The sequence below is a fragment of the Physeter macrocephalus genome, chromosome 19 (assembly GCF_002837175.3).
Source record: "Physeter macrocephalus isolate SW-GA chromosome 19, ASM283717v5, whole genome shotgun sequence".
In the NCBI taxonomy this organism is placed as follows: domain Eukaryota; kingdom Metazoa; phylum Chordata; class Mammalia; order Artiodactyla; family Physeteridae; genus Physeter; species Physeter macrocephalus.
This window is the reverse complement of record NC_041232.1, coordinates 3769015-3785000: the sequence shown is the minus strand read 5'-3', so window position 1 is coordinate 3785000 and position 15986 is coordinate 3769015. Positions and strand designations below refer to the sequence as shown.

The 15986-nt window shown below is 45.5% G+C and overlaps 1 protein-coding gene across 2 annotated transcripts; it reads right to left on the bottom strand.

Moving 5' to 3' along the window:
- Positions 1–6: 6 nt before the first annotated feature.
- On the bottom strand, positions 7–14783 carry LOC114483964 (phosphatidylserine decarboxylase proenzyme, mitochondrial-like). Of its 2 annotated transcripts, none has more exons than XM_055080653.1 (4): positions 14697–14783; positions 7381–7460; positions 3430–3605; positions 7–316 (listed from the first exon to the last, which is right to left on the bottom strand). In XM_055080653.1, exons 1-4 carry the CDS (start codon positions 14759–14761, stop codon positions 263–265), a joined length of 375 nt encoding a protein of 124 aa, XP_054936628.1. In that variant the 5' UTR covers positions 14762–14783; the 3' UTR covers positions 7–262. The 2 variants fall into 2 exon arrangements, with proteins under 2 accessions (XP_054936628.1, XP_054936627.1); XM_055080652.1 differs by having other exon boundaries at positions 7–311.
- Between the last annotated feature and the right edge of the window lie 1203 nt (positions 14784–15986).

The following is a 15986-nucleotide window of genomic DNA, read 5'->3' as shown; positions in this document are numbered from 1 at the left end:
CTTTCGCTAGTTGTGGCGAGCAGGGGCTACTCTTCGTTGCGGTGCGCGGGCTTCTCATTGCGGTGGCTTCTCTTTTTGCGGAGCATGGGCTCTAGGCGCACAGGCTTCAGTAGTTGTGGCATGCGGGCTCAGTAGTTGTGGCTTGTGGGCTCTAGAGCACAGGCTCAGTAGCTGTGGCGCACGGGTTTAGTTGCTCTGCGGCATGTGGGATCTTCCCAGACCAGGGGTCGAACCCGTGTCCCCTGCATTGGCAGGCGGATTCTTAACCACTGTGCCAGCAGGGGAGTCCCTGCATGAACTTTCTTTTTCTTCTTTTCTACCATAAAAACAACATGAATCTTAGATTAGGCAAAAATCTTAGAAACATTTTCTTAAATGTATAAAAACAGAAGCCCCAAGGTGACACAACTCACTCAAGGCCTCACAGCTGCTGGTGCCCAGATCTCAAGTCTCCTGACACCCTGTCCCTCCCTCCTTACTGCTCCTACGTGAGAGCTGCACCCACCCCAGCCCAGAGGACAGCCTGCAGGGAGTGAGGCGGCACAGATTTTGGAGTTATGGTTTCCTCTAAACTGTTACCCAAAAGAGGAAATTCTATTTACATGAAGGAAAGATGTGACCATGAATTCTTCAGGAGCGCTGTGCTGGGCGAGGGGGGTGGCTAATGTGAATGCTCATCACATTATCGCAGACAACAACTGTTCAAGTCAGGCCACTCAAATTCACCTCCCATTTTAAACAGTCAGAGCCCCAGAGAATGGAGGTACCTCAAATACACAGCAAGCCCTGCCTCCATCTTTCACTGCCACCATCGAGCTCCTTATACTAAGAGCACCTTCTTCTATGAGCAACATGGTATTTATTGTTCCAAGAGTACGGCATTTGGCATCGACAGACCTCTGTTCTGGAACCTATTCTGCCACCAACTAGTCTTTCCATTTGTAAAATGGCTCTAACACCTGCCCTTCCTACCTCAGTGAGCTGTTGTAACTAAAAGGGTTCAGAAAAACTGCGAGGTGCTGTTCAACATAAGGTACTACAACCATGCTCTTGAGAGTTTTGATACAGAGGGAAGACCAGAGGGTTCTGTGCAACAAGATAAATTCACAAGCTAGGAAAGGACAAAGGCTTCCTGCTGGCACTCTGACCAAGAGGGGCTAATAGGAGGCTTCATATGTGGGGATGGCTATACTGCCCATGTCTGTTTCCTGGAAACCCAGAAAACACTATTTGGTAAGAAAAAATCACCCAGTCACCTCAACTGTGCCACTGACCCCAGAGGCCATCTCAGCAGTAACTTCCAACCTGTCTTCTTTCTTAGCTCTGGAGATGCCAGACTTGACTTCAGGGATAGGAAGGGATTATATTCCAGCAAAATCACCACCAGAAATTTTCACCTGCCACATACTAATGGAGCCCTGAACGGACCCTTACAGCTCATCTGCCCATGATTCCTAAATCTGACTTGTCATGAGAATCACCTGCACGGCCTTGTAAAAACAGACCTTGAGCCTTACCCAAACTTTCTAAATCTTTAGGGCTGAGACCAAAGAATCCATATCATTAAAGCTCCGCAAACAATTCTGAGGTTCAGCCAGACTGGGGTACTCGCTCATTTTTCATATGAGGTGTCAGTGATTAGGTGGAGCTTGGGGTGGGACTAAGATCCAGTCCCCATCTGCCCACTCAAGAACTGCCTCCCGCCACCCCCCGCAACCTGCTACCTCTCCTGAAATCTTACAGTCTACTCTGAGCCCAGACCATTTCCCCTTCACAAATGAAATGTTGCCCAACTTGCAAACCCAGGAGCCATCTTATTCCACCGAAAGAACAGGACCTAACTTAAGCCCAGTTCTTCACCAACAGGGGCTTCAGACCTCTCACTGTACTAGGCCACTCTGCTCCTGTGTCCTGTCACTGTCCAGAGCCTAGAACTTAGAAGCTAATCAACCCTGTCCTCTTTACAAATAATCGTTTTTCAGGTATTGACTCATATATGGCAGTAATCCCAATTATACCAACAGTGGCTGCTATGAAAAACTACTGACATTAGTCTTTTATGAATGAGGAAGTAGCAAATTTCTTCCAAATGTAGATTCTCTTGGGATACCTTTGAAATGAGTGGGAATTTCCTAAAAGCAGGTGGGCATGTCACCAGGTGGGTCAGCCTGACAGATGCCTGGGGTCAGAGGGAAGCCAGCTTGGGTTTAACACTTGAGTGGTGTCATGGATCACAGTCTTAACAAGTACTTTACTAGTTTGAAGGAGAAGGATATGTTTACAGAGGAAACCACCAATGTTATGGGAAACAGTGTTCAGCATACTTAAAAAGTATGACTCACATACTATACAATTCTGTAAAAAAGGACTCTGTAATATACAACCAAAAAACAGAAAACTTGGAAAGTGACCTGTCCAAGTCCACACAGCTACTAGGAGCATGGTTAGAACCTGCCTTCAGGACTGGGACCCTGGCCGCTGGGTGCAGCTGAGCTGGATTACTGATATGGCACAGCTCATGGGGAAATTCAAATGCATCATCCCAAATACCATCGTCTCTGCTTTCACCCCCTCTGTTACCCAAGCTATCAGGGTCTATTGATATTTCAGATATTTCACTTGTTAAATTATGGGTAAAAAGAAAGCAATTTTTAAACTTACACCTTTATATTCAATTTCAGTATTTACTGAATGTCTGCTCTGAGTCAGATATCCCAGGCCTCGGGAAGCACAGATGAGTAAGACAGTTCATTACGTATCACACAAGGTACAAAGACACCAAAGCCCGCCCCAACTGCACGGCCCAATTGTGGGGAGAGCAATTTTTTTTTTTTTTTTGCGGTATGCGGGCCTCTCACTGTTGTGGCCTCCTCCGTCGCAGAGCACAGGCTCCGGACGCGCAGGCCCAGCAGCCACAGCCCACGGGCCCAGCCGCTCCACGGCATGCGGGAGGCACGAACCCATGTCCCCTGCATCGGCAGGCAGACTCTCAACCACTGCGCCACCAGGGAAGCCCAAGGGGAAAGCATTTTGAGCAGTAACGATAAAGGAATTTGATGATTTCAGTCTGGTCTCTGGTGAGAACTTATCCACATCACAAAAGTCCAACCCTTCCAGCTCATCCTCAGACTTGAGAAGGCATGAACTGTCAGGGCGCCAGCCTGAGTATAAGGCACGAGCTCTGAAGATTTCAACAGCAGGAAATTTCCACTCGTAGGCCGTGGGGAGACCAAGGGTGGATCTGGAGACAGAGGGAAGCCGGACATGATGCCCAAGGTATAACTTCTGTAACAGCCCCAAAACCAATGGAGATGGGAGCTCCAAGAAAGCACATTTCACTTTTTCAAACAGTTTAACTTTGGGGAAATTTACAAAGTGACAGGCAGTTGTGCTCTATGAGAACCCAAGGTGGTTCCATCCTATTCCTACCTCCCAGTGACCAGCAAGTTTGGGCGGGATCTCCAAGCCCAGCTTCTCCCATTCTCGCTCCTGGTACTTCTCATACTGCCGGTAACCTGCGTACCCGCCACCCGTTGCGACCAAAAAGAGCAGGGGGCGCAGCAGGGACAAGGTTCGGGCAGGGGCAGTGTGGATTTTTCTGGCATCTGTAACAAAAAGCAGGAAAATTTTGAGCCTGCGAAAAGGGACGGGTATGAGTCACGCAAACACAGCACCAACAGGAGGGCTGGGAAAAGCCCTCAGCAAAGCTGACTGGACCTGGAAGGGATCTGACAGGGAGGTGCAGCCCTGAGTAACTGCAAAGACCCTGCTGCCTCCAAATTCTATCTAGTAAGGTACAAGTTTCTTTCCTGTGACACTACAGTGCACCCCAACTGCCACCATAATTACAGAATTTAAGATGAAAACATCGAATTGCAAAGAGGTCAAGAAACGAATCCAGGTTGCCCCGCTGGCTACCAACAGGGCCAGGACTGGGACAGGTACCATTTCTCACACAGGCTCTCTGATTTTACTTTTACAATCCAGGCCCAGTTCTGACTGGACAGTAGTATTCTCCCAAATGCAAAATCTCATAAGCTCTTACAATTCAACGATAAAAGATAAATAGTCCAATTTTAAAACTTGCTAAGAATTTGAACAGATATTTCTCCAAAGAATATATATGAGTGGCCATTAAGCACAAGTAAAGATGCTCAACATCTGTTATGGTTGAATTAGTCCCCCTAAAATTCATATGCTTAAGTCCTAACCCTTAGCACCTCAGAATGGGACCTTACTTGGATAAAAGGTCTCTACAGAGGTAATCAAGTTAAAATAAGGTCAGCACAGTGGGCCCTAATCCAATATGACTAGTGTGCTTATAAAAAGAGAAAATTTTGGGACTTCCCTGGCAGTCCAGTGGATAAGAATCTGTCTTACAATGCAGGGGACACCAGTTCGATCCCTGGTCGGGGAACTAAGATCCCACATGCCACAGGGCAACTAAGCCCACGCACCACAACTACTGAGCCCACGTGCCACAACCAGAGAGAAGCCTGTGCACTCACAGCAACAAAGCAAAGAGCCCATGCGCTGCAATGAAGGATCCTGCATGCTGCAATTAAGACCCGATGCAGCCAGAAAATAAATAAATTTTTTAAAAAATAAATTAAAAAATAAAAAGAGAAAATTTGGAGACAGACATGCACACAGGGAGAAGGCTATCTGAAGACAAAGGCAGAGATCGGGGTGATGCTTCTATAATACAAGCCAAAAAAGCCAAATATTGCCAGCAATCCATCAGAAGCTAGACAAGAGGCTCTCCCTCACACCCCTCAGAATGAAGCAGCCCTGTGACACCTTGATCTTGGACCTCTAGTCTCCAGAACTGTGAGAGAATAAATTTCTACCGTTTAAGCCACTCAGTTTGTGGTACTGTTCCAGTAGCCCTAGCAAACCAATACATCATTAGTAATCAGGGAAATGCAAATCAAAACCACGATGAGATACAACTTCACACCCACTAGGATGGTTTTAATCAAAAAGACAAATAAGTGTTGGTAAGGATGTGGAGAAACTGGAACACGCATACACTGCTGATGGGATAGTAAAATGGGGCTTCACTTCTTCAAAATGTTAAACATAAAATTACCACATGACCTAGCAATTCAGCTCTTAGGGAAGTGAAACATACATCTACACAAAAACTTGTCACGCATGCTCCACAGCAGCATTATTCATAATAGCCAAAAGGTGAAAATAACCCAAATGTCCATCAACTGACAAATGAATAAAAAAGTGGTATATCCATACAATGGAATATTGATAATAAAAAAGGAAAAAAGGAATGAAGTATTGACACATGCTACAACATGAACCTTGAATACATTATGTAAAAGAAGTCAGCCACAAAAGGCTGCATATTGTATGATTCCATTTATATGAAGTGTCTGGTATAGGAAACATACTAGACAGACATAAAGTAGGTTAGTGGGTGCCAGGGACTAGGGGTAGGGAGAAATGGGGAGTGACAGTTTAATGGATCAAGTGCTACTATTTTGGGGGGGTGACGAGGGAATGAAAATATTCTAAAATTAGGTAGTGCCGATGGTTGTACAATTCTGTAAGTATACAAAAAAAACACTGAATTGCGTACTTTAAAGGGTGAATTTTATGGTATGAAAATTATATCTCAATAAAGTTATTGTTAAAACAAAATCTCAAGAGCTGACTTCTCAGTAGCCTGCACAAAACCTTCATCCTGTCCTTGGCTTCCAACGGAAGGAAATCGTCCTGCCCATTTGTCCCTGTCCCTCCACCACCTTTTGGCTGTTGCTGTTTCTTTTTCTTTCTTTTTTTTTAAAAATAAATAAATAAATAAATTTATGTATGTATGTATGTATGTATGGTTGTGTTGGGTCTTTGTTTCTGTGCGAGGGCTTTGTCCAGTTGCGGTGAGTGGGGGCCCCTCTTCATTGCAGTGCGCGGGCCTCTCACTGTCATGGCCTCTCCTGTTGCGGAGCACAGGCTCAGTAGTTGTGGCTCACGGACCTAGTTGCTCTGCGGCATGTGGGATCTTCCCAGACCAGGGCTCGAACCTGTGTCCCCTGCACTGGCAGGCAGATTCTTAACCACTGTGCCACCAGGGAAGCCCTCTTTTTTTGGCTGTGTCGAGAGGCTTGTGGGATTTTAGTTCCCCAACCAGGGATTGAACCTGGGTCCTCTGCAGTGAGAGCACGGAGTCCTGACCACTGGACCGTCAGGGAATTTCCTGCTGTTTCTTTTTTTTTTAATGAACAAGTATAGATGTCATTAATCACCTCCATTTTCGGATTACTCCTAATGAACCCTTACTACTTAACAACTAAATATTCTACCTCTAACCAGAAAATCTTGTCAAAAAGCAAGAAACATATTTTTTCCTCTTTCTGAAATATTTGGTGATGAGAGAACTGTTGTACACTCCCTACCTGCACTGAACCAGCACCCTAGGCTGACTGGTCACACTCTCCTGCATGCTTCTGCTACACTGGACCTTTCTTCAACTATAGGTCTTTCTCTTGCCTTCCAAAGGCTTACTTTACTCCTCCAACAGGAAGCAGTAAGCAGAGAGTGCCCTCCACTCCTGACTGCCTCTCTACTGCATTTGTCACTTAAAAAAAGCACAGCTTTTCTGCAGATCCAAGATTCTGGCTTGATTTCTGAGGCTCACCCTGAACCCTTCAAGTGATTCCTATGTGTTCCAGCCTGCAAGTCCTAATTAAATAAGTAACACCCAGATGTGCCCCTATTAACTACCTTAATAAGCCTTTTGTTTTTATTCTCATTAATCATCTCATTTTATTCCCAAGGTATGATTATTGGACAGTCAAAAATAGCTTCCAGTATAGAATAAAAAGGATATTTAGTTAATAAAGACAAAATACATTTTTGTACAGGTTCAAATAGCTGCTTACAAGATCCAAAAAGTTCATAATCCAGTGCTGATGAGGGTATGGGGCACTGATGTACTCATGAGCACATCCTGCTCAGAGGAGTGTAAACTGGGACAACCTTCTCTGAAGAGTAATTTGGCTTAAATACCAAATTATAAAATACATAAACCTTTTGATCCAGCAATTCTAAGTCTACAAATTTATCCTAAGGATGCACAAAACTATGTTAGTACAGAACTGTCTGTAATAGGAAAAGACTAGGAGCAACTTAAATGTCCAACACCAAACAGTACAGTCATGTGATGGAATACTACACAGCCAGTAAAAACAATCAGATAACAGCAGCTAATGCTTCAGTGGTACCTACATGCCAGGTACTCTAAGCACTTTGCAGGCACAATTCCATCTGATTCTAACAACAACCCTATGAAATACATGCTGTGTTTATCCCAATTTACTGACAACTGAAGCAGAGAGGCCAGAATTGCCTCTAATTGCTACTTACTTGTGGAAAAGGTTCTGAGAGGCAGCTTCCTTAAGGACTGAAGGAAATGGCTCAGGGCAATGTCTTCACAGTGATGGCACCTACAATCAAGCAAAAATGAAGCATTAAACATTTTTTTAATTAAAAAGAAATTAGTGGGGGCTTCCCTGGTGGCGTAGTGGTTGAGAGTCCACCTGCCGATGCGGGGGACACGGGTTCGTGCCCCGGTCCGGGAAGATCCCACATGCCACGGAACGGCTAGGCCCGTGAGCCATGGCCGCTGAGCCTGCGCGTCTGGAGCCTGTGCTCCGCAACGGGAGAGGCCACAACAGTGAGAGGCCCACGTACCGCAAAAAAAAAAAAAAAAAAGAAATCAGTGGATCAATTTCTAAAATTTGAATATAGTCTATAGATTCAATAATAGTATTGTGTCTGTGTTAATTTCCTGGCTTTGACCATTGTACTCTGGTTTTTGTAAGAAAACGTCCTTATACAAAAAGGGCTCAAATATTTAAAGGTAAAGGGGCATCAAGTGTTTCAGAAAAAAATATATACAAACACACACAAAGAGTAAAAAAGGGTAGAGGAAGGGAGAGAGAATGATAAAGCAAATATAGTTGATACTTGGGGAATCAGAGGACAGGGTATTTGGGAATTCTCTGTACTATTTTTATAACTTTTCTGTAAGTCTAAAATTTTTTCACACACAAAGCTGCTCTTTTCTTAATTAAGTGTAAGAGCATAATAAGGGGCTTCCCTGGTGGCGCAGTGGTTGAGAGTCCGCCTGCTGACGCAGGGGACGCGGGTTTGTGCCTGGGTCTGGGAAGATCCCACATGCCGCAGAGTGGCTGGGCCCGTGCGCCGTGGCCGCTGGGCCTGTGTGTCCGGAGCCTGTGCTCCGCAACGGGAGAGGCCACAACAGTGAGAGGCCAGCGTACCGCAAAAAAAAAAAAAAAAAAAAAAAAAGCATAATAAGAAGTAAACCCGGCACTTACACAAAGCCATACGTTTCTTCACCACAAAGAGCTATACACAGCCTTTTAGCCTCTAACCCCTACTCATTAAAGAACCTAATAAAGTGGTTGAAATTTTAAACTTTTTTTTTTGGCCGTGCTGCAGCTTGCAGGATCGAACCCGTGGCCCCTGCAGCGGGAAGTGTGGAGTCCTACTAACCACTGGACCACCAGTGAATTCCCTGAAATTTTAAACTTTAAATGTTTGCCCTGGAAAAAAAATGACACAAACCAGGCTGAACTATTCTAATCTACTTTGAGCCTGGAAGGCTCAACTGGTTTGGAATTTTTCAATTAATATTTGTGGCTACTTTGCCACAAAAGCTACTTTCAAAGAGTGAATAGGGTTTTCAGGCATTCTGAGAAAAAAATGACTATTTTCATGGCTTCAAGCTCTAAGAAAATATTATTTCTGATTTTTTAAAAATAAATTTATTTATTTATTTATGGCTGTGTTGGGTCTTCGTTTCTGTGCGAGGGCTTTCTCCAGTTGCGGCAAGCGGGGGCCACTCTTCATCGCGGTGCGCGGGCCTCTCACTGTCGCGGCCTCTCTTGCTGAGGAGCACAAGCTCCAGACGCACAGGCTCAGTAGTTGTGGCCCATGGGCTTAGTTGCTCCGCGGCATGTGGGATCTTCCCAGACCAGGGCTCGAACCCGTGTCCCCTGCACTGGCAGGCAGATTCCCAACCACTGCGCCACCAGGGAAGCCCTATTTCTGATTCTGTTTCTCTTCTTTGTTTCCTCTTCACCCAGGGAAACTGGACATATCCCCAGTGGCAATAAGTGACTTGGCCAGCAAGGAAAGCATGAATGAATTTTTAGTGAACTGGCTCCCTCCTTAATCAAAAAGCAAACACCCCACCTTCAATTCAAATAGCACTTCAGTTCCCCCCAATATTGGCCTGAAATCTAAAGTAAAGAAACTATGTCCTTGTGTTTTTTTTTTTCCCTTGAAGCCCTTTATGAGAGAAGCAGAAATTTACTCTATTATAAATGTCTAAACTGCTATTTTTGTGGGGAACAGAACTGCATTTATGACTTTCATACAATGATATTGACATTCATGGATAGTCAGTAGTTATGTCTCACACAGACATCCTGTAGATTTTATCAGATTTAAACACCTTCGTTTTTTCACATGAAATTTCCTTGACTTAACAACACTCTCACAGCATGGTGCTAACATGACGACTCTGATTCTCCTACAGGCAAGCAAGGTCTGTATGGAGAACAAGCCTGGGACCATGACAATCACCACCCCCTCAGAGGCCAGATGGATCGACAGTTATTAATACAAAGGAGGGTGTGTTGCAGTACCTGACTGTTCTTTCAGCAGTGAACAATGCTCATCTCTTAGACTGGGCACTCCCACTGCAAAAGCTAAGCACCTAAAACCCTGCTTTCCAAATGGAATAAGAACAGAAATGTAAAATCTGACTAAAGGCTGTATTGTTGTGTTGTGCACACTGCTGCACTGTGTGTTCCAGAATTGCTGCTGAACCCCCTAACTGAAAGAATGTTTGCAGACTGTTGAAAAAGGCTTTTTTGTGGGGAGGGGGGTGTGGGTTGGGGGAGGTACAAGTGGGAGATAATCATTTATCCACTGTAACCCAATGCACAGCACTCGGGTGGCTGGTTTGCATACAGATCTTCCTGAGAACAGAGTCTTGGTCTCTCGTCCACTGCTGTAGCCCCAGCTCCTGGAACAAGTGCCTGGCAAACGCCCCAGTGGCATCAGCTTGTCTTTCATTCCTGGATCATTCCTATCCTCATATAAATGTTGTACTTTCTCCAATCTTACAGAAACACTGTCCACCCCACTGCAGGCTCTTTGAAAGAGCAATGTTTCCTGTCATCACTTCCTCCCCTCCCCATCTCTCTTCATCCCACTCAACCAGGCTTTTGTTCCCACCACATCATCTCTTGTCAAGGTCACCAACTTCCATGTTGTCAACCCCAACACATATTTCTTGGACCTCCTGTGACTTCTCAGCAGCATTTGCCACTGGTGAGCTCTTCCTCCTTTTTTTCTCCCCCCACTGAGGTATAATTGACATGTAACATTATATTAGTTTCAGATGTACAACATTATTCCCTATTTGTATATATTGTGAAAGGATCACCACAATAAGTCTAGTTAACATCCCTCACCATACATATTTACAAAAAATTTTTTCTTGTGATGAAAAAGATCTATTCTCTTAGCAACTTTTAAATATACAATATAGTATTGTTAACTGTAGTCACCATGCTGCACATTACATCCCCAGGACTTAGGTATTTTATAAGTTGTATCTTTTGACTTCATTCACTTTCTCCTTCTTGAAACACATTTAGCCTTTGGAACCCTGATCTTCCTACCTCTCCAGCCTCTCCCTAACTTCAAACAGCTGCCGTACCCAGGGTTCAGACCTCTTCTCTGTCTGTGCTCTCCCCCAGACATGTTCACCCAGTCCCGCAGCTTTAAATAGCCAGATACTGAGGACTCCCTCGCTGCTCCTTCGAAGACCTCTGGACCATATTTCCACCTGGCTACCCAACATCCCCACTCTGAATCACCTCAAACTGAGTTTGTCCAGAACAGAATTCCTGACACTCCCTCACTCCCGTTCAACCTGCTCCACCCCCAGAGTTGTCTGTCTGTGGCAGAGACTAGCCAGATGGTTATTAAATCCACTTCCTCTACCCAACAGACTACATTTCCCAGCCTCCCTTGCAACAGGGTGTGGCCACATAACTGAGTTCTAACCACTGTAAGAACCATTCAGGCTTCCCAGGCTGTCCCGTTTCAGCCTGTTTGATGCAAACATGCAGACCTTGGGAAGCCATGTGTTAAAGATGGCAGGAGATGGGTCCTCAAATCACTGCTGTCCTGCAGATCAGGAGCACCCACTGGGACTTTACATGATTGAGACAAACACTTTTACTGAGTTAAATCACTGAGATGCTGGAGTTTACCTGTTACCACAGCAACACTGCTATAATTAATATACCATCTCAGAAAAAAGGCACCACCATTCACCCAGCTGCACAAGTCGAAACCCTAGGGACTCCTTTGTAAGTCCTTTCTTTCTCACTATCCACATTCAATCCACTGATGAGGCATGAAGTCTCTACCTTCAAAATATACCCTTATCTGCCTACTTCTCTGCCACCACTTACACTCTGGCCTGAGCCACCAGATCTATCACTGAAGGACTGCACTAGCCTGTTCTCCCTGCTTGGCTTCTGTGTCCTATTCACCACAGAACAGCCAGAGTGACCTTTTCAAAACAGAAAATAAGACCAGACCCTATGTAAGTGGTCCTCGCTGAACCCTCAGACCTCCTGCTGCTTCCCTTCTCCTCACTCACCTGCCCCCTTTCCTTGCACACTCACGCCTCTGCATTTGCTGTTTGCTCTGCTGGGCATACCCCTCCAGCTGGCTCAGTCCCTCCTCATTCAGTTCTCTGCTCAAATGCTTCCTCCTGGTTGGTTTCTCACCACAAGCCCAAAAGTTGTCCCTCTGGAGCGTTCTCTAACCCCTTAATTACCTGCCTTTATTTTTCTTTGTAACACTTCTCACTACCCAAAATGAACAGATTTTATATATATTCACTCATTTGTTTACTGTCTGTACCCCTCAAATGCAGGGGTTTGTCTGTCTTCCCCCTGGACCTCAATCTCAACAGTGAGATTAAGCTTCAGAGAAATGAACAGCTGTCTAAGTTCAATCACATGTACCTTCTACATGGTGAACTCACGTGGGCCTCCTGCAAGCGGGCAATTAAAGCCCAGGATTAAGCACTCAAGTCTGATTGTGTGGCTCAAATCTCCATCCTGCCACTTATTAATTAGCTGTGTGACCTTAAGGCATTTCTTAACTAATCCTAAGCCTCAGTTTCTCCACCTGTGAAAACAGGACCTACCTCATTAGGAATAAATGAGACAATCACATAAAACCTTAAGCCCAGGCCCTGGCACCTAGTTGCATATTACTATTATTAAAAGTAACAGAGTTGATATTCAGCTGGCACACACTGGGATGGCCATATTAACTGTCTGTGACCACTCTGAATGGTTTGTGTCCACAGTCATAGTTTTAAATTATTTTTAACATCACCCCTGGTGGTAACACTAACTATAGTCCTTATGTCTCTCCTGCTTTTTAGAGCTGTGAAAGTTCTGAAAATGAACTGGCAGGCCTCTTGAAGGCCTCATTCCACATTCTATCTCATATTATTTAGTAATGTTTCCTTGCTCTTCTACTAAACTGTAAAGTTCTTTAAACACGAGGCCTATATCTTTTAATTCCTCTCTCTTCCCCTGCTCTCCCTCCCCCTCCCGATCCCTGACACTGCAGTTGGCAGTGGTAGGAATGTCGTAAGTATTCCTGAAGTAAAGTCTTGCACAAGCAATCACTCCTTGGGCACTATGTCCATACTTGCCTGAACCTAAGAATCATCCAGGACACGTGTAAAGAACACAGCTGCCAGAGCCCCAACCTACATCTACTGAACCTGAATTTGGCAGTATTGGGGGATATACCTGGGACTCTCTTTTTCTAATAAACACCCACCCCATTTTTTCATCAAACAAATTTGGGAAACATGGCCCTAAGTTATCACCCATAATTGCTTTCTTTTTGTTCTCTCACCTGTCACCTATCACCCAGGTACTGAAAAACTTCCCTGCAATATGAGGTTTTCAAACATATGTCTCACAGACACTGCTTTACTTAAAAATCATGGAAATGCTCTTTTGGGGGTTTTTTTGCATCTAAATATAGTTCCCATCTGGATATGTAATACCTTTGAAAATTGAGTTCTTATTGTACCCAAATCCTCACCCTCCTTAAATTGCACCTAAATCCAGTCTTATCTACCTACACTGGTACTAAAGTTATGACTTTTTTTCCCTTTCCCTTTTTAAATGATAATGAGTTAAGTACATCCTCCTCACCATCGTTAAACAAAAAAAAAAAAGAGGGCTTCCCTGGTGGCGCGGTGGTTGAGAGTCCGCCTGCCGATGCAAGGGACAGGGGTTCGTGCCCCGGTCCGGGAAGATCCCACGTGCCGCGGAGCGGCTGCGCCCGTGAGCCATGGCCGCTGAGCCTGCGCGTCCGGAGCCTGTGCTCCGCAACGGGAGAGGCCACAACAGTGAGAGGCCCGTGGACCGCAACAAAAAAAAAAAAAAAAAAAAATTTTAGGAGGGTCATTTTTTAGTCTTTCCAACCTATGACACATTTTAGATGATTTCACGACTGACTCATAAACAGCACACCTGGTAACAACATTAAAACCACAGAGACCCTCCTGTCCAAATCCTAACAGTTACCATCACATTGCAGAGCCCCCTCCTGAGAAAGTTACACCATTTCTGAGTAGTTAATAATAGAGTGAAGCTTTCGTGTTCAGGGCAATGACTGTTTCTGTTCCCTTTCAGTCCTAAACCAGTGTCCTTACTTCCCAAAATTACAGCGCAAGCTTTGGTCAACGCTGACAAAATAAAGGTTGCCTGAAACACAAAAGTACCGTGTGTCTCTCAAACCTTAGCTCTTTGAAATGACACGGAACAGCAGACTCTGAGTCATAGCTACCAACATTTTAATCAATTTTCTGAGAGTCCAAATGTTCCCAAGCTGGTTCTTACATAAGCTATTTCGAATAATGCATGTCCTCACGGTGGGCAGCCTGAGGGAAAGATCCTTGCCTGAGAGAGAGAGAGGTATCCGGGTAGGGGTCCCGGCTCTGCTACTTACTGGCTGGGTGAAACTGAGCAAGTCCCTCCCTCTCTCATGGCCTCAATTTTGCTAACTCCAAAAAGAAAGAGCTTGATTTAGATGACCCCTCTAACAACCTGAGAGTTGGGAGTCACCAGGATAACTAAGACCCCATTTCCATCATGGACGATTCTGAGATAACCGAGTCCAATTCTCTCGCTTCAAAGACCAAGAATCCGAAGTGAAAGCCGCCCGACTCCCAGTCCAGTGCTCTTCCCACATCACGCCGCCCCTCCCTGCAACACTAATCCCTGAGAAAGAGACGTCCAGCCCTGCCTCGGCTATAAGTGGCGGGCACACAGCCTATATCACTGGTTGGGTCTTTTTGTTTATATCTTTGTTTTTTGTCCCTTGTGGAAAGGGCAAGGAGAGAGCGCTTAGGCAAGACGCGGAACGCCCTACGCGGCGGCAGTCAAACCTGCTCGCGAGCTCCAGGTTAAGGTGAGTGCTTACGTCTCCACTCGAGCTCTCCTCAGGGCGAGCCCGCGACAGAGAAACGATTCCGCTCTCCAGACCCCAGTTTGGCCTGGGCCACCCCCCGGCAGGTCCCCAAGCAGCTGTACCTGCTCCGCCACGGCGCGACCCCGCGCAGCAGCCTCAAGAATCCCGTCCCCAAGGACGCCGCCATCTTGTCTCCAGCTTCTGGGCGGGACACGCCCCCCCCTTTTATACACGAGTCGCACGCGCGTGACGTCACGAGCCTCGAACTCACAGGGCCAATGAAGAACGCGGAGCGTGTGAGGGTGGAGCTGTCTAAGCTCCTCCCCCGGCCGCTCCGGGTACCCTCCGCCAGACACTTCCGGCAGCTAATGGGCCAGGTCAGATAGGTGCAGCCGGTGGCGGCGCTTACAGTGCTAAACCTAGACTTGGGCACAGCGTTGCCAGTTCTCCTTTTTACCTCTGACGTGCGTTTCCGCATGTGCCTGGAAAATCTGATTCACCCAAGCTCCGAGAATGGATCAACTGAGCTAAATCGTTCATTTTACGGATGGGGAAACTGAGAGCGTCCACAACTCAGCTACCGTTGACTAAGCTCTTTCTAAGTGCCAGGCTCTGTGCTGATGACTTAGCATGCATGGTGTCCCATTCTTACCTCCCATCGCTGTATTATCTGGGAGTCCAGAGACCAGAGGTCTTGGATCACCTAGAAGTGCAATTAGTCGTCGAATGAGGTGCCGGGTGTGATAGCACGTGCTCCTGCAAAGATTCCTGATCTTCAGATTTAAGAGAAAATAGACTTTTCAGTAGTATCAGCTTTTTTTTTTTTTTTTTAATAGGCAGAGACTAGAGACCGCCAGCCAGCCCTGAGAATTATTCTCATTTTAAAGATAGAGAAAACAGAGCTCAGGAAAGTTAACCATTAGAATGCTCAAGGGCACACAGCTATAAAGGAGAAAAGCTAGAATTTGAACATACATCTCTGATTCCAAAACCCATGATCTAACATGCTTCCTTTTAAGCCCTTTGCCTAGAATCTGGCTGAGTATGGGTCCACAAACTGAAGGAATACAGCTCCTCTTTTTTCTCCCCTAAGCTGCTAATAGCACTTGTCTTCACCAGGCTTTTGACACAGGAGGAGGGGTTTGTTGCCTGTTACCTGCAATTATTTCTACATGGTTATTTAAGCTCAACTAGGGCATAACCGGGCCCTACAGGGAGCCTAACAGGCATCAGATTTCCTATTGGAGAGGAGACACTTCCCTCTATGGTTTTCAAAAGTCTGAAGAGGAGGAAAAAAGAAAAGTATAGAATTGGTTTTACTATTCAATTGAGAGTAGTAACTCAAAACCAGGGGGAAGAAAAAAACGGGAGGGGGAGATTATTTCAAAATGAAATGCATTTGGGGAAATTGG

Coding starts and splice junctions, on each gene's coding strand:
- LOC114483964 (XM_055080652.1), bottom strand. CDS start 14,761: ATGGCGGCGTCCTTGGGGACGGGATTCTTGAGGCTGCTGCGCGGGGTC. Junction 7,461..14,696: donor GTCGCGCCGTGGCGGAGCAG/GTACAGCTGCTT, acceptor GCTTGATTGTAG/GTGCCATCACTGTGAAGACA. Junction 312..3,429: donor AACTTGCTGGTCACTGGGAG/GTAGGAATAGGA, acceptor ATGGTAGAAAAG/AAGAAAAAGAAAGTTCATGC.